This window comes from Prorops nasuta, unplaced genomic scaffold (genome assembly GCF_024137725.1).
Source record: "Prorops nasuta isolate Cenicafe-Biocafe unplaced genomic scaffold, Cenicafe_Pnas_1.2 PNAS00001, whole genome shotgun sequence".
Lineage (NCBI taxonomy): Eukaryota > Metazoa > Arthropoda > Insecta > Hymenoptera > Bethylidae > Prorops > Prorops nasuta.
The window spans coordinates 16,227,621-16,246,733 of record NW_027116798.1 but is presented as its reverse complement, the minus strand read 5'-3'; the positions used below and the strand labels follow the sequence as shown (position 1 = coordinate 16,246,733).

At 35.4% G+C, this 19,113-nt stretch overlaps 1 protein-coding gene across 1 annotated transcript in view; it reads right to left on the bottom strand.

Moving 5' to 3' along the window:
- Positions 1–19,113, bottom strand: part of LOC136774074 (uncharacterized protein KIAA0930 homolog) — a 449,327-nt gene that overhangs the window by 398,188 nt on the left and 32,026 nt on the right. Inside the window, exon 3 of the mRNA XM_066728154.1 lies at positions 9,552–9,871. Within this exon, the coding sequence (XP_066584251.1) occupies positions 9,552–9,871 (320 nt within the window). The remainder of the gene's footprint in view (positions 1–9,551; positions 9,872–19,113) is intronic.

Here is a 19,113-nt window from a genome sequence, read left to right as displayed (position 1 = left end):
TGGTGACCTCAAATTTGTCAGCTGAGATTCCGCCAAGGAAGAGCTCAATTTGTCCAAACTGGAGGCCATAAATTTGAACGAATGGATAAATCTCAGCCGTATATTATAATTTCGCAAATATTTGGTGAATGAAATGTATTTTTCCTTATATACAGGCAGCAGATATACCGATCCCTCGTACAAATTAGCGATCGTCTCTATAATAAAATGTGAATCATACTTGGAAAAATTGTTGAAAATGACTGGAATGACATGCGAATCTTTAAAATATCAATTACAATTATTGTGAGACGGTCCTCTATATCTGCCGGTCAGATGATCGTGATCGCGAATTCGAAGTTGATTCAGAAGAAACGGCTTTTTGCATATATGACAATTGGGGTCATTATAGTGACACGATCGTTCGATAAGACTAAGATCACGCTTGGGCACGATACTCCCCAGTATCTCGCTCGCGATGCGCGCAATGACCTCGAGCTCGCGTACGAACCATTCGATGCACTCGGCACCCCGATGAGCATCGTATCTTGAGAATGACGCATCGCGAGCACTTTTTAAATAATAGCCTACACTTATAGATTCATGTTTCTAATAATTATTACTACTACTGTTCGATTGTTCAACTTTTGATAAATGCACTCGAGATCCGCGTATACGACGAATGGCACTCGTTCCCCATTTTTGATGTTCTTGAAGGAAACCCAGCGATCCTCGGACTCTCTCGGTAGCATCAATCGGAGATTATCGTTGAGCTGCGCGCAATCCTGCTCATGCGACTCGAGCTTCTCCACTGTGCAAAAGTAGTGGAGACATCTAAAAAAAAAAAAAAAATATAAAACATATGCAGTTATATTTGTATCATTATTAATACATACCGATCGCATATATAATGTGCAATTTTGCTCTTGGTGAATTGGCTTCGCACCAATCTCGAAAGATTCCTTATGCACATAAAATGTGCAGCTCCCTGTTCATCGTTGACGAGAAGAAGATTAGCATGCCTCGATCTCTTCTTCTTCGTCACCTGAAGAGGACAATTCTGATTTTTGCGTCGGTACTTTGCTCTTCATTCTCCAAGGTAAAGATGTTGACCGACACGTCATTATCCGTCTCGAATTTCGGGATCTGTTTTGGCGTAGTCGGAGAGGTTATGCTACTGACGTCTAAAACCGTCCGAAAATGTGGATAAGAGGACGTGCGCTTTGGATTAGCCGTAGGTTTTGCCGGATAGAGTGCCACCGTCACGGACCACGCGAAACATGCATTATCACTGGTTTCCAAATTTATCAGAGATTTCCTACGTGCGATAGCAGATTGTAGATTAATTCTACGACCCGCGTGCAACGGGTTAAATCGATTAATGTTAACTAGTAAATAATGGATTTTTTGTAAAGCCCATCTACTATCACTCTCTTGAAATTCACTTAATTTTTTCATAACAACGTCTAAAATATTTTTCCTATTACAATCACTAAAATTATCAGTTTTATACAATGTTGCGTTAGTCGCACTAATGTTTTTTTCACCACTATTGTCCTTGGAGACGAATTGTCCGTTAAATACACAATTGACCTTAACACTATTTGCACTAACAAATACCTTATCTATACGCACACGCACTAATACTTCCGCATCTACTAAAAAATCCTTCGGCTCTATATAATTACTATTAACTACCATACCGCTGCATATTCGACTTCGAAACGCCGAATCAAGCTCCTCCCAGATAAGTCCTTGGACGTCATTGCTACAACCAGCACCTGATTTAATATAATTCAGTTCTCTCTGCGCTCATAGCAATAGACATTTTATACACGCGATTTCGGCGAAATTCTTTTGACGCGTTCCAACGGGCAAAGCTCGATCCGCGTTGCTTAATCGTCGAATATGCTCGCGACATTCCAGTACCCATGCATCGTATTCGTTCGCACTATTAATTGTAAAAAACTTTCTTCGCAATTCAGTAGACATTTTGTGTTTCTTAAAAAAAAATTTAAGATTCTGTCATACGGTGGACAACAACAACAACAACAATAAATTAATAATTGTGAATAAATCTCTCGCGAAGAGTAACCCTAATATATATCGAATAGAGAATGGAAGTAGGGGTATCTACACATCCCATTGTTTCGTCCGAGATGCATAATGACATTGATATACTTAGATATACATTGTTTTTCTTTTCAGAAGTCATTTATTACTTTGATCATATACAGATTTCATATAGTAGACATTTTGCAGTGAACATATACCATAATGGTTCATACACTTGGGTAACGGTGGTTCGAAATATTTACTCCCCCTAAGATTAAAGTTACCCCACTCACATTCCTTCACATTGTATATATTTTCTAAGTTGCAAATTTTTTTCAACCAATCATATTTCACCCGTCCTTTCACGAAAATCCAACCTTCCTCGTATGACGTTACATAATTTCTTATAACATCTTTATACTTGTAATAAGGTGAATGACCGTCGGTCCATTGAATCCATGGCGATTAAAATAAAGCCAACTTAAAAATAAATTATATACAAAACATTATATTTTTTATCATTTAAAAAAAAATACTTACTCATTCTGTTTTCTCTCGAGATCGCTCAACCAAGCTTCTTGAAATGGTGGTGAAAATATATTATGATACACTTCATTATCACGCAACACCGCATATTCTTTAACAATAAAACTTTGTCAATCAATACAAAAACTTTAAAATCAACGAATGTCAGTGTCATTATCGTCAGTCGCTGGATGCAATACTGAACGATCTTTTTTTTTATCGCATTTAAGAAATTTATTTCCCCTTCTAAGAGGGGAACAAATATGCTAAACGTATTAAAATTCAATTTTTTTTTTTTTTTAGGAGGGGATAATTTCTAAGATTTTTTTCCCATTGTGATTGTTATCTATAGTTTAATCACAGTATAATACAATAGGAAAAAAAAATATCTTACGGAGATTATGCAGAGGGTATATCTTTTTTTGTTTAAGAAAGAATGGACTCCTTATCAAATGTAACTTTATATTTTAAAGAAACGATAAAATCTTTCTCTCGACAGAGATATTTCTTCGGATACTTCATTTCAGTTTTTTTCTTTGTCGAGAATAGCGCGAGCGCAACAATGCATAGAGTAACTCACATAATGGATATATAAGTTTTCTTAGTTTATAAAAAAGAACTTAAATATAAAGATATAGCTATAATTGATTTAAAATGTAACCAAATTTCTTACGCATCTTTTCGTTTGCGTGACACTATGAACAACCTTAGTGACAAAGACAACAAAACTGTGTGGTATTTGCTCAATATGGTGCATGGTATAAAATACAGTGATACGGGATTCGAGAAATACGAGCAGGAGGATGTTGAAGATTTTATTAGAAATTGCTTAACCTGCTAGAATCCCGTAGTAGCCTACAAGGGAGGGAATATTGAAAAAAATATATTGAATAGGATAAATATGGAAAATATCAATTTAGAAGTGTATGGTTGTCCTAAGTTTAAAGATTTAATTAAATTATATGATTTTGAAAAAACTCCGTGTAATTTACACGTTCGAGAGACGAACTTGGACAATGAACGTATCCACTGTCCGTACGAGGAGGTGTCAGTTTTTGCCAAGTGGATAAAAGCAAAAATGTGATTCTTTCAAACTCATAGGGGGAAAAAACCATTTAGAGAAATAAAGAGGAGAACACAAGTCCTCAAATCTTTATTCAATCTTATACCGTCGTCGGTGCTGCACACAGGAAAAAAAAATGAGCTGCGAAAAGTGTAAATTAATCATGATTCAAGAGGATATTGTTCCTCTTTCACCCACTCTTCCCAGAGAATTGACAGAGGAATACGTCAATCGTTACTTCGAAGAGTATGAACGGAAACTGCATCATTATTTGCATAAAAACTGTAAGTATTTATTTTTTTTTACATTTTCATAATTATTGTTTTTTTTTTTAAATAAAGTGAAGAAAGACGAAGAGAAACAGACTGAGGAAAAAGATATTGAGTCAAAGGAGACGAAGAAGGAAGAAGAAGATAAAGAGGATCAAAAAATAGAGGAGAAGGAAGAGGAAGAAAAAGATATTGAGTCAAAGCAGACGAAGAAGGAAGAGGAGGAAGAATGTAAGTATTTTTTTTATCTTTTTTTACCTTTTCATAATTATCACCTGTTTGTATTTTTAAAATAAAGCGAAGAAAGTCGAAGAGTAACAGACTGGGGAAAGTATTGAGTCAAAGGAGATGAAGAAGGAAGAGGAGAAAAAAGTAGTGGAGAAGGAGGAGGAGGAAAAAGATATTGCGTCAAAGCAGACTAAGAGGGAAGAAGAGGAACTACCACATTTCTTTTTCTTTTACTATTAAATTATTTAATCAAATAAATGGAAAAAATATCATTGTAAATTAACCTTTACTATTTCTTTTATCAAATAAATTGAAAAATATCAGTGTAAATATACCTTTTACTAATTCATCTGGAGTTAACGGAAAGAAACCTATACGTATTGATAAATGGATATAAACTTCTCTCCGCATTGATAATGAGATGTAAACTTCATCTGAAGTGGAGAGAGAGAAGGCTAATAAGTATTGATAAAGAGATGTAAACTTCATCTGAAGTGGAGAGAGAGAAGGCTAATATATATTGATAAAGAGATGTAAACTTCATCTGAAGTGTAAAGAGAGAGAAGATTGGAATACGTAGAGGAGAGCACTCTTCACTTCAGTCTTCAGTGAAACATCATGAGCTCCACAAGGCGAATAAGTTTACCGGAGAAGAAAGTGACCTTAAAAGATTTAGAAAATTCTTCCAAACCAGTGGCAATAGTGATGCCATTTCGGCATAATGAAGAGAAGCAGCAGCAGCAGTAGCAGGCAGTGCGAAGAGGGTATCGCTTGATACCTGAGCAGCAGCAGCCACTGCGGCTACCAAATTCGCTGCCCGTAGCCCTGCAGATGGCAGCGGAGTAACCTGCAGTCTCGCGTAGGCTGCAATAATTATTACGTTTACGTAATATGCAGCCTATGTGAGCTTTTGGGTTGTGTGACAGACAGTCACCACCAAATCGGTAAGAGTTAATAAAAGTCAAAGACTGATAAAACAAATAATAAATATAAATAATTTTTCTTTTTAATTATAGATGCTGTTGCTGATTTTATTGGGAAGTCATCTGGAATGACCTGAAATATGCAGTCTACTCCATTGAAGTATACCTATACGTGTGTGTGTATGCGTAGAGGCGCGGGCAGCCGGAAAGGGGCGCGAATGCGTTTACGCCATTGAAGTATACTGTCGTAACTCCTAACGTTTGAGACTTGTCTTGCGCAGAAAAGGCGATAAAGTGTTTGTTATGTGGCTGAGATTCGACAGGAACTACAATTCCTGGTATATATATATATATATATATATATATATATATTTAATATGTATTCCAATAAAGAGGGTTTTTTATGCTGAAAGGCTTTTTCCCTAAAATTTGTGTTTTTCACTTAAATTACCTCTCTACCAATCCACTTTTCCCCGTACTAGCCATTTGCAAAACATATATACATCATGCGATAGAATGTAAGAAAAATTTCTTAAAAAAAAAAAAAGCATTGTAAATAAAACCTTTTTAATACTTTAATAAATTATAATTAAAAAAAAATTATACTCCCTTTTTTCTACCTTACGAACAAAAAAAAATGAGGGGGAGCGATCACTGGATCGCTCTCTACGAGTGTTCTTTCTCTCTTTCTCTTTCTCTAAAGCGTCTGCACTATTCGTCTTAACCTTTAAATGGACAATGTTGTTTTTAAACAACATACTAAACATCACAGATAAAATTATCTTTATTTTATTTTTTTGTTAATTTTGACAACTAGTTCTTATTTCTGAACGAATTTTGTACTTTTTTTAATGTTGGCACTATCCAATATTTTTATGCATTAAAAATAAATGAATGTCAAATGTCACTTTGAAGAAAACTTTTCTAGTGGCGCGAAACTAAGTTTTGAAGCTGTGTTCGGACTTTGATAAAATATAATGTAAGTATATAACATATTTTTATTTGCTTGATTATATCTTCAATTACATGTTCATGTTGTAAAACATTGAAAATTACTTGATGCTACTGTCGAATTACGCGAAATCTGGTATGTTGTAGGAAAACTACAATGCGCATTGCCTGCTAAATAAATGCATGTTTGGTGAAGGGTTTTTATTTTACTTTTCAGCATGCCGCGATTACTAGAAAGCGAAATTACAAAGTATTTAGAAACTCTTGAAGATTCAGAAGATGGCTTAGACGGCTCGGACTCCGAAGTAGAGGATGAAGGTCACTATTATCAAACAGCTCGAGATGTTCTTCGGGACCTTGAAAATAGTGATGAAGGTGAGAATGCCTAGTCTGATAAAGTGGATGCTGATCCTCCTCTCGTAATTGACAACGATCAAAATATGCCAGACCCTCCTATTTTGGAAGCCGGAGAAGCAGTACCCCAGAGTAGATCACAAGGGATTTCTAAGCGACCTCTGGTTTGGCGAAAACGGAATCTTGTTACTGCTGAAGACAGCCTTATTTTTAGGGGAGAAACTCAGATAACGGAAGCATTGATGTCTTGTAACACGCCGTATGATTTTTTTTCATTTTATTTTACATCAGATCTAAAAAAGCAAATTGTAGAACAAAGTAACTTATACGCGGCCCAGAAACAAATATCCAATCCTGAAATTATAAATGAAAATATCCTAAATAAATTCCTAGGCATTCTGATTTACACCTCAGTCATAAAATTTCCAAACACCAGGGCTTACTGGAGTGATAAATTTGGTTATGATCACATAAAAAATACGATGCCGTTAAAAAAATTTGAAAAAATAAGATCCACTCTCCATTTTGCCGACAATACGCTATGCTTACCCAAAGATCATCCAGACTATGACAGGCTATTCAAAATAAGACCTCTTGAGGAAATGCTCAACTGCCAGTTTGGAAAGGTTCCCTTAGACCAAAGGCTTTCCATAGACGAGCAGATGTGTGCAACCAAAATGAGCCATTACATAAAACAATACATGCCCAATAAACCCCACAAGTGGGGGTTCAAATTATATCTCATCTGCAGTCTACAAGGATATGCTCATAGATTTGAGGTTTACAGTGGAGGCGGCTCCAAAAATAACATCTTACCTGGTGAGCCAGATTTGGGAGAGTCTGGAAATACAGTCGTCAGGTTAACTAGAATGGTACCACGCAATGTGAATCACATTATATACTTCGACAACTTCTATACTTCTGTGCCTCTCGTCACCTATTTAGCTAAGGAAGGAATTTTCTCACTGGGAACAGTAAGAGTAAACCGATTGAGAAACTGCAAATTGCCTGACAAAAACACTATAATGAAAAAGAACGTACCCAGAGGATTCTATGAGGAAAACGTGGCGACTGTGGATGATATTGACGTAAGTGCTGTTGTGTGGAAAGATAACAAGCCCGTTAACCTTCTTTCCACTTACGTAGGAGCAGAACCAGCAACCACAGTCACGCGCTTTGATAAATCGAAGAAAGAGAGAGTTGCTATTCCATGCCCCAAAGTCATCAAGGAGTACAATGCTCACATGGGGGGCGTGGACTTATTAGATTCATTTATAGGTCGTTATCACATCACAATAAAGAGCCGCAAGTGGACCATGCGCTTATTTTATCATTTCCTGGACCTCGCAGTTATAAATTCATGGGTTATGTTCAAGAAGGTAAATAATATAAAAGGAAATGATCAACTTCTCAATTTGGGTACATTTAGACTAGAACTTGCCGAAACCCTCTGCAAATTGGGTCTACCTGCAAATGGCGCTAAACGTGGTCGACCTAGTGGGAGCACAATACAAAGAGAACTTGTAATGAAGAAGTTCCGAGGACCAGCTCAAGCAATTCCTTTGAAAGACGTCAGATTGGATCAGACATGTCATTGGGCAGTTTGGCTGGATAAGCAGCAGAGGTGCAAATTCCCGAAATGTTCAGGATTTACGTTCAAAATGTGCCAAAAATGTCGTGTATCTTTATGTGATACGAAAAAAAGCAATTGTTTTTATAAATATCATAATTTAGAATAAATAAACACATTTCAAAAACAATATCCACTCTTATTTTACCCATACTTGCAAAATGTCATTGAATGCGCAATGTAGTTTATAAACAACACTCACATTATTGCAAAAAAAAAATAGTAAATTCATGTCTAGATTTTTTTACTCATTTTTCCTAGACAGTAATACATGTCTATTACACAAATATATTTTTTTAAAACGTAAAAAAAAAATCGTCCATTTAAGGGTTAAAAGAAGTCGGTTGCGCGGGCACCCAGGAGCGTAAAGACTCAGTTGTGCACCCCCCCCCCCCCCCCCAACTCTCATCCCAGGAGCGTCAAGATTCGCTTGGGCACCCCCATCCGCTCTTTAAGGAATTTAAGGTAAGAGGGGGAGGTCACATGTGTAACCCTCCACCAAAGGAGTTTACCGTCAGGGGGGATACACGCGGGCATCCAACACAATGCGCACAACCGGACGAGGAGTGGGGGCAATTCCCCTAGTTCCCCTCCCCCCGCGATATTCCGACCCCCTCGCCATTCGCTCTCAGCCGAGGAGTGGGGCAATTCCCCTACTTCCCGTCTCCCCGCGGAACCCCGACCCCCTCGCCAACGGGTCATAGAATCCCCTTAGCCACACTACTAAGGTATATTAGGGTTCTGCGATTGTTCTCAGTTTATTGCTCGGGACTCGGTGCTAGACCAGGTAACCAGCGTGATGTGGAAAAGTGTTGACCGCCGTTTAAGTAAGGCGTTTTAAAACATTTGGTTATAAGTTAGATAGAATATATTTCCCGGAGTGTACAGTGGCTGTACTGTCGGTAAAAAGTTTACATTTGAGCTTCACCGATGTGAAAATAGCACTTTTGCGGCGATAATATACCTTTCGGCTATAATATATACTACCTTTTCTTGAGCTATTATCGACAGTTTCACATACATACCATTTTTCAAACACAAAAATGATGTTTCCGGATTAAAGAGGTAACTATTAATACAGCATATGTGACTTAAAATTAAATTAAAGTCATCTATTAGTCATTCAAATGATTACAACAATTTTCAATAACCGTTATATGCGAAAGTAATTGATTGAGGTTATCCCCCTTCCATCAATTTCTTCTCTGCAAGATACCCGTAAACAAATCCTATACCAAGATAATCACATACACGAAGCTAGATTGATCTACGGGTTTTGTTTGAAAGCAAAGTTGAAATGAGGTTAAATTGCTTTGAAAAATGACAAACATACAAAAATGGCGGATCACTTAACTAAATGTTAATAAAAAAATGGCTATAAAATGTGATTTATGCTACATTAGTAATTTATGTTATTTAGGGCTAATTACACCAACCCGAGTAAATTAAACTCTACTTAAAATAGCATAATTTATATAATGGAAACTATTGTTTAACCAGAGTTAACGAGTTAAACCTAACTTCAACAGTTGGTGCAACTGGCCCTTAATTTCAGTAACAAATAACACACTTACTTGTAATTCTTTAGGGCTTGTTCTCGTGCATATTGCTAATGTAAGTTTGTAATCAAACTGATGCACTACTAAATTCAAGTACACAGTTTCCTCCCAGTCAATGTCAGGATCACCAATTGGTAGTTTTTTACTATCCTTACGGAATACATCAACTTCTGTTTCAAATTTCGGTAAAATTCTCGAAGATGTTTTTACGTGCTTTTTACGAACAAAGAAAAGAAGATCATCGCCATCAATCGTGTGTTCTATTTGAAATAGAAAATGACGCACAAATAGATCTGTCCAATATGTAGTACCGTGTAGCACCACAAAACTCGAATCTATAAAATAAAATTTACATAATAAATAAATATTGAAATATGTTTTATGAAAACTATATAAAATATAAATGTACTTTATCTTTATTAAAAGCTCTATTACCGGCCTGCATAACTCTTTAAAATCATTCATTTTCGCAAGATAATAACTTCGTAATTCATTTCATCAGAATGAGTGGAGTAAAGTCGCATAAGAATTTAAATTCCAATACGCATGTGGCTAACCGAAACAAAATAAATATGCAATTGTGGACAATGATTTGATGCCCACCACGTGCCATATAGTATTTGCATCTAAAACTCTAAGAGAGTATTTGTTAGGCACGGACATTACTACTATGTCTAACGATATAATAGCAAGTACTAACCTTTCGATTTTCTATCAATAGCCACTGTAGTCAATGATATCAGAAAGTATATAGGCCAAGCAATAGAGCACTTTTACGTGACATAAATCTTACCAGCGCACGAATGGGACAGTTACATGTGGGAATACCTCTAAATATGTGTTGTTTTATATTACAAACTCTCAACTTTTTCTATTCGTTTTTTATTAACATTTTTCATTAAAAAATGGATTTATTTCTTTTTTTGCTAATATCTTGAAAACTGTTAAAGCAATGTTAATGAAATTAATGGAAGAATTGTAGAGAATTGATAAACGTAATCGAATAATTAATATCCGATAAAATGAAGAAAAACTAGAAATTTGATACTTTTCTTAAAATATAACACCTGTGCCAAATGTTAACATTAAGATGTGAAACTCGGGCGGAAAGTATGTATTTATATCCACTTCATGTAAATTAAATTTGTATACAGGCGGTTTATTAGGTTTTACGCAATTGCAACTTGAATTTTTAATGAGCTATTTTGCAGAATCTCTCATATCGATTTAGATATAGTCGTATTTAAATAAAAAACAAGATTTGAAAAAAAGGACTTAAGTGTAAAAAAATTTATATCTCGGTTTTGTGAAAATATACAATATAGGCGAAAAGCGTACAATAACATGAGCGAAAACAGCCGAATGCTCGGAAGTAGTCGAGTTGTAGGGGAATAGAGACAACGGCAGATAAGGCAGAGGTACTAGATTATCCGAAAACTATTATAGAGTGAATCGACTATCTATCAGATTTGTGAATGTGGCCGAAATCTAGTGGTATTTTGCTACAGTGTTGTGTTGAATTTATTGTAGTATTCATTTAGAAAACATGATCTGGAGAATCAGTAGACAAGCTATGCTGATTCTAGCCCCCCCCCCCCCCCCCACTCCTGTCCACTCGGACCAGCCTGGTTGTGTGTTAGTGGGGGGAGTCAAGAAATGCTAAGTGGTGGTGGGGGAAATCGGAGCCTTCACTTGAGCTCGCAGCAAGTAGGGGCGAGAGGGTTGCGGGGGGGGGGGGTGCGCGAGGATAATTGCGGCCTTTTGACGTCACACCCCCACTCTTCTGATGTCAGGTCCCAGTCGATAAAAGCAGTTTCCTAGATGGTAAAACAGATTCTCCTTGCAGCGATTTTTTTGCTCGCGTAACCTTGAATCTTTTCAGCATGTTACTGACCCCGCTGAATCCGCTTTACCCTAACTGTAGGTGAGTGTGTTGCTTTTTTTCCATAGCTCAGCAATTTTTAAACTAATATATAATAGCATGTGCAAATATTTGATTTATTCATTGTGTGCTTGGGGTGCAACTTACTATCCAGTTCTCTCTCTCTCTCTCTCTCTCGAATAAATAAATCGGTTGAGGGAACAGGGACAACAGTTTAACACAATTTGTCCAAAAAATCCTGAAGATTGAAACGATGGCTCCAACATTTGTGGATTTCCAAAGTTTCCGATTGTAACATAAATCATTTATAGTGAAAGAATTTGCAGTCTTATGCGATGGAAAAGTGTTTCACATTTTATTTTCACCACCGTTTCCATATACATAGTTAAATGAGGCGGAGATAAAGCAATCAAAGTAAGTATAATTGATTCTGCAAATATATATCTTTTTAAGTGATAAGTTTCTTGTTTTTCATTCCATCTAGCTGGTTATATTATAATCATCACGGTTTAAATTAGATGGTTGGTTATTCGCCTTACTATAGATACAAAGAGATTAAAGGGAAATATGTGAGTTCAAATGAGGATGAAGAGATTTTCGTGAACGGACTCGAAAAGAAGAATTGGCTTAGTAATATCTGCGATTTTGTTCTAAGTGATATCGATGAATATGAGTGGGGTGATTTTAGAATTAAAGATAGTAATAACAATACACACCTACCTACATGTCTAAACCATAATGTTATATGTACATTGAGGAATGTTTATTATATGAAATTTATGTATGAGAAAAAAGGAATAAATAAATTAGCTTGAAAATTCCATTTGTATTATTGTATCAAACTCCTGCATTATTCTTATTGTTCTGATTCACGGCACGTGTTTAAAATGAAAAATCAGCATATTAGATATCTGATATTTTTCTATTTTTAAACGATTTTAATATACACATATACATACACAAATAGATGACTAAGTATATCAAATTTCATCTATGCACGAATTATAAAAAGATTCATCGCTGGTGAAAAGTTTCATTATCGTTTCATCCAGCGATTTATTGTTGGACACGAAGCAACTTATCAGAGATCTTCCAGTGATCATTCATTTACAAAATGTATGCCGAACTTCGAAAAAAGTTTAACTCAATTAGAACAGAGCATGAATACTCTACACGGGTTCGCGAATGTCGTGATTATATTCAGGAGTTAAGAAACATTGATCGAAATGCTTCAGTAGGTACGCGACAGAAACACTTTGCCGAGATCGCAAGCATTAAATGCCTCCTCCTCCGATCGGCAAAGGATAAGAGTTTCATTAAATTTGGTTCTGGCTCCAATGCTGCGGAAGGACTCATTTGGGAGGAGCTTGAATCAGCATTTAATAGTCGAATATGCAGTAGTATGGTGATAAACTCAAATTATATAGAACCACGTGATTTTCTGTTAAATGCAGAAGAAATTGTAAATACCCGTGTAAATAAAGTATTCCGTAGTGTAAATTGTGTTAAATGGTCAAATTATTAGTAAGGATATTAGTGATGATAAGAACATTAGTACAAAAAATAGTGTTTTATATTGTGACGTGGCCAATTCTATGCGTATTGGTGTCGTCACAAAACATAATTATAAAGAACTATCGCACACTCTCGGATATAACATCCCGAGTTAATGCCGTCAATCACATTAACCCATTAACGCCCAAAACGGCAAGAATCAAAGGTTTACTTTGCGATCAGATTTAAAGTGCTAAATCTTGTTGCACATATCGCAAAATACCTTTACTTATGTTTTCGAGGTCGCTCTACAAGATGGTATAATTTAAATTATGATTTGGTTGCGTGAAAAAAAGATATAGTGACTTTTTCCTCAAAAAGTGCTAAAAATTTTGCGACAAAAATTTTAAAAGTTAAATTTTCTACTAAAATTTGATGTTCCTCTTCATTAAAAATGGGCACAAGTTGGCACAAACATTCCAAAGTTTCAAAATATTGTCCGTAGGAAATGAAAAATTCTTGATGGTCGAAGCAAAATGGCGGCAAACACGATTTTTTGTTACAAAATTTCACAAGCTTTTTTCTCATCAATTACGAACTTTATTGAAAATTTCCCAAGGATAAAAATGTCTTATAATTAATTGAAGAATATTCTAAATTTTTTTCAAATTTTTTATAAACAATTTTTTAAATTTCAGTCTCGTAATATTAGGAAAAATAAAAAATTGTTTATAAAAAATTTGAAAAAAATTTAGAATATTCTTCAATTAATTATAAGACATTTTTATCCTTGGGAATTTTTCAATAAAGTTAATAGTTTTTTAGAAAAAAATATTAATCTCGTTTACAAGCTGAAATTGGAATATTTTAGCATTTTTTAGGGTCACAAGTCATTGATATTTAGTAGGTTACTTATCTTATACCCACATTTTTCCTATTTTCAATACTCTTTCTTAATGTTTGTTAGGAAAGCATGTTTTGCAAACATATGCGTTGCATCCTTTACAGAATTTGTATGTTTTTATGGGACATGATGATCATTTGCTCTGCTTTTCTACACGTTTGGATACATGAGTTTGTGCAATTTCTTTTTCTCGATTTGCTAAATAATGCTTAGCAATATCTAACGTAAACTCTTTTGTAGACTTTTTATTCCCGGTACTAGCAGTGTTATATATAACAACCGAGTTCGTAATAGATGCCTGAATCAAACGTGTAAAAACTACCCATGTCCATTTTTTACTTCTGATGCTGGGCAATAAGTTGTTACAGTGAGCATCATGAGTATCAACTCCTCCCATATATTTGTTATAAATATGAAAAGCGTGTGGAAATTGGATTTCTTTCTTTTCATGTTCTTTAGAACTATAACGCTTTATTGGAAGAGTTGGATTTACACCTGCCGCCGTAGATGCTATGGACACCGGCTTTGAATCCATTACAGTGATGTAATTTATTTGACTATTTTTGTCATTTTTAACAGCAAATGTTCCTCTCTCTGCCTTCTTACATATTTCGTTTTTAATTTTAACTCTATCATTCCTAATAGTACCTGTGGCTCGTAATCCTATATTTCGTAAGTGTAAAATCAAATCAAAACTTGTGAAATAATTATCAAAATAGACATGGTAAAGATTTATCTTTCGAGGAGTTGTATTATGAAGGAAATCTTTTAGTAAATTCATTACTACTGTGCTACCTAATGCACATTTCATCAGCACATTCGTTTCTATTTGATTCTTACCACAGTACAAATCCCAACCTAAGAGATAACCAAATCATTACTAGTATACAGTCCCCACATTTTTAATCCAAATCTTAATGGTTTTCCTCTAATAAATTGTTTCAAGCTCGTTTTGGCATATGATTTTATCATCATTTCATCAATTGACATTGCAGTTTGGAAATATCCAAATTGAAGAATGTTTTTTTGGAATAAGTTTATCAAAGAACGTACTCGCCATCCTTTATCATTTGGATTATTGTCTGATGCTTTAGAATATTTTATATGAGCTTTTATACTTTCGAATCGATTACGAGACATTACTGACGAAACGACGTTAGCAGACAAAAAGGGATCAGTTGACCAATAGTCGCGTTGTGATTTTCTTTTGTTAAAGCATGAAAAAATTAAAATTCCTATAAATATATCTAAATCAGATCAAGAAAGTTCAAAATTATTTTCCTTTGTTGCTGCACTAATATAATTTTTGATTTCATCAGAAAAAAAGGATTCGAATAATTGAACTGGTGTACTTTGCACAATCATTTTTTCTGGCTGTCAGATAACAGTGTCTCATTTTCAATTTGATCTTTACAATTTTTTTCACCGTCAACCCAGTTATACTCATGTTCTGCTTCTAATTTAGTTAAATTTGCAGAATAACCCTGGTATACTTTTTTATATGACGTACAAGGAAAATCATTATAATTTTCATCGTCTGAACCAGAATCATTATCGCCAGAATAATTAGGATCGGGAATCAAAATTATTTGACTAGATTCTTCATGTGAACTATCATCATCAGATTCAATTTCTGACATTCGAACTTGTCGTTTTCTCTTCGACATTTTTCAATTATCAAATATTTAAGAATATAAAAACTTTAGATAAAGACTATATAAAACGTTACATGTGATGTAAGAAAAATAATTGATATAAGAAAAGAAATATAATAAAGAATGAAGAAAAACTTGTAGTAGACCATTGATGATAGATTTCACTTCAATCAAAAAAAGTAAGCGCTAAAAATGTATTGCATACCGTCAGTGAATCTTTTTAAAGCTTTAAGTATTGTGCAGCTCTTATAAGAGAAGTCTGTTCACCTCATTAATATGAAATTCATTTTTTCTAAAAAACTATTAACTTTATTGAAAATTTCCCAAGGATAAAAATGTCTTATAATTAACTGAAGAATATTCTAATTTTTTCTCAAATTTTTTATAAACAATTTTTTATTTTTCCTAATATTACGAGACTGAAATTTAAAAAATTGTTTATAAAAAATTTGAAAAAATTTTAGAATATTCTTCAGTTAATTCTAAGACATTTTTATGCTTGGGAAATTTTCAATAAAGTTCGTAAGTGATGAGAAAAAAGCTTGTGAAATTTTGTAACAAAAAATCGTGTTTGCCGCCATTTTGCTTCGACCATCAAAAATTTTTCATTTCCTACGGACAATATTTTGAAACTTTGGAATGTTTGTGCCAACTTGTGCCCATTTTTAATGAAGAGGAACATCAAATTTTAGTAGAAAATTTAACTTTTAAAATTTTTGTCGCAAAATTTTTAGCACTTTTTGAGGAAAAAGTCACTATATCTTTTTTTCACGCAACCAAATCATAATTTAAATTATACCATCTTGTAGAGCGACCTCGAAAACATAAGTAAAGGTATTTTGCGATATGTGCAATAAGATTTAGCACTTTAAATCTGATCGCAAAGTAAACCTTTGATTCTTGCCGTTTTGGGCGTTAATGGGTTAATTTGGTGGAGGAGAACCCCGTTCTTCTCCACCCGCTGCAGGATTGTATGCAGGAGACCCTTTGTAGTTTCTTTAACAGATAATCATTAACAAAATTTATTATTTGTAACATAGACTTTTCTAAAAAGTTCGTTTCCACTCACCATTCCTAATGGGCATAGGTTCAGCCATTATTCTGTAACAAACAAAAAGGAATTGAACTTATTATATAAAGGAAAAGGTTTTTAGTATTCGATAATGAGACAATTATAAGGAAGGAAGTAAAGTGAGAGAAATGTCAAAAATTTATTCAATACTGTTGAATGTACTTACATTATCCTTCCTTTACTTCTGCTGCTAGCGAAGTTAATCCGTCGGGATTCAAGATACGAGTGAGGTACCAACGAAGTTCGTCTTCTCCGAATCACCACAATAATTTTCAAATTAAATGTACAAGGTGTCCTATTTCTTTTCTAACACGATTGTTACATGAAAACCTATTATGTTGGAGATATTATTTCACATGATTAGTTGCTTTATATATATATATATATTCTATTTGCTATCTTTATTATTCACTGTATACCCTGTGTATTCTATACAAATTCTTCTACATTACAGTAACCGTAACTTATTAAAACAAGAAGGAACTAATTTGGTATTCTTCTTAACGCGATATAAATTAAATTTTGTGACGCTACTGTCTATCTCAAGGGATAGTGTAGAAGGGGAGGGAGGAGTGATCCCTCACCGATCGTGTTCACGTCCCAATAGGCGACTTCCTACAAAACCCGGGCGCCTTCGATGTAATTATTTTATAATTCCCGAATATTTATTGATACAGAGGGGGTTCTAACCCTCGTACGCGAATATAGGGAAAGGGGTGCTAATAAACGAATTCCTCAACTTTGGTTCAATTCTCTTTATTATCAATTCCGTGTTCAATACAATATCCGGTCCTCCTTACACGGTATCTGTATGTTACGCGAGGTCCTAAATGTGGACGCGGCTGAAGCCCCGATGACGTAGTAGCTAGCCCCGCGCCCGAACCACTAGTTGGCGTTCGCGGCGGTCCCACCGAGTCACGCGGTACTCGCGCGCCTCCGGCGGATTCCTCCTAGGCTAACCACGACGCGACGTTACACGGATAAGCCCCTTTCCCCGCGCGTGCGCGTCACTCGACGGTTATTCGCACCGACTCCGTTACCGCGTACTCTAGCACAACAACGACCCGGATTGTTTACGTTTGGCTGTCTAAGGTCGCGAGTCCTCACGATCATTATACTAAGTCCGCGGCCTTGAACCAACTCAAGGGAACGATCCTGTCAACGGTCAAACTCACAACGAATATATGCAATCGCGAACACTCGGTTACTTCGCGCTTCTACACAATATGCTTTCGTTATCGGTCCGACGGAATGACCACTCCGCTAGGTTGCCCGCTTACGATGCTGAAACTAGCAGCTAGACTTAGCAGCCGATCAGGGACGAATAGGCAATGGGCGCATGTGGGGCCCACATTAAAATCTAATGATAAATTTCTCCTTTAAAATTCAAAATACTGACGACTATAGTTTTTGATAGATCAAATAGATTAAAATGCTCTTCCTTTGATTCCGTAAAAATTAATTTTAATTAGATTAATGCTACCCCTGCACATATCTTCCTTGCAAGTCAAGTGTCCACCAGACGCAAAATAAAAATTAAATAAAATTTGGTAGTAATATTCTACGATAAGAGTAGAATTAATGTGCATTCAGTTTTTGAGGGAGCGGGAAGGGTAAACATTGTTTTCTTACTTCCAAACAATGCCCTGCACGCACTTATGTGTGTTCAAGTTCATCTGCCGACCAAACGCAAAATAGTATTCGATTTAAATTTGGCAGAAACCTTCTATGTTTAGAGTTGAATTAATGTGCATTTAGTTTTTGAGAGAGCGGGAAGGGTAAATATTGTTTTCTTACTTCCAAACAATCCCCTACACACACTTATGTGTGTTCAAATTCATCTGTCGAACAAACGCAAAATAGGATTCGATTGAAATTTGACAGAAACCTTCTACGCTTAGAGTAGAATTAATGTGCATTCAGTTTTTGAGGGAGCGGGAAGGGTAAACATTGTTTTCTTACTTCCAAACAATGCCCAGCACGCACTTATATGTGTTTAAGTTCATCTGCCGACCAAACGCAAAATAGGATTCGATTGAAATTTGGCAGAAATCTTCTATGATTAGAGTTGAATTAATGTGCATTTAGTTTTTGAGGGAGCGAAATGTTAAAACTCTTTTTTTAATTAAGAATTGTGTGGGTGAGACTGTTCTTAAGGAAAAAAAAAGAGTTTAAACTTCTCGCTCCCTCAAAAACTAAATGCACATTAATTCAACTCTAAACATAGAAGGTTTCTGCCAAATTTCAATCGAATCCTATTTTGCGTTTGGTCGGCAGATGAACTTGAACACACATAAGTGCGTGCAGGGGATTGTTTGGAAGTAAGAAAACAATGTTTACCCTTCCCGCTCCCTCAAAAACTGAATGCACATTAATTCTACTCTAAGCGTAGAAGGTTTCTGCCAAATTTCAATCGAATCCTATTTTGCGTTTGGTCGGCAGATGAATTTGAACACGCATAGGTGCGTGCAGGGCATTGTTTGGAAGTAAGAAAACAATGTTTACCCTTCCCGCTCCCTCAAAAACTGAATGCACATTAATTCTACTCTTAGCGTAGAATATTTCTGCCA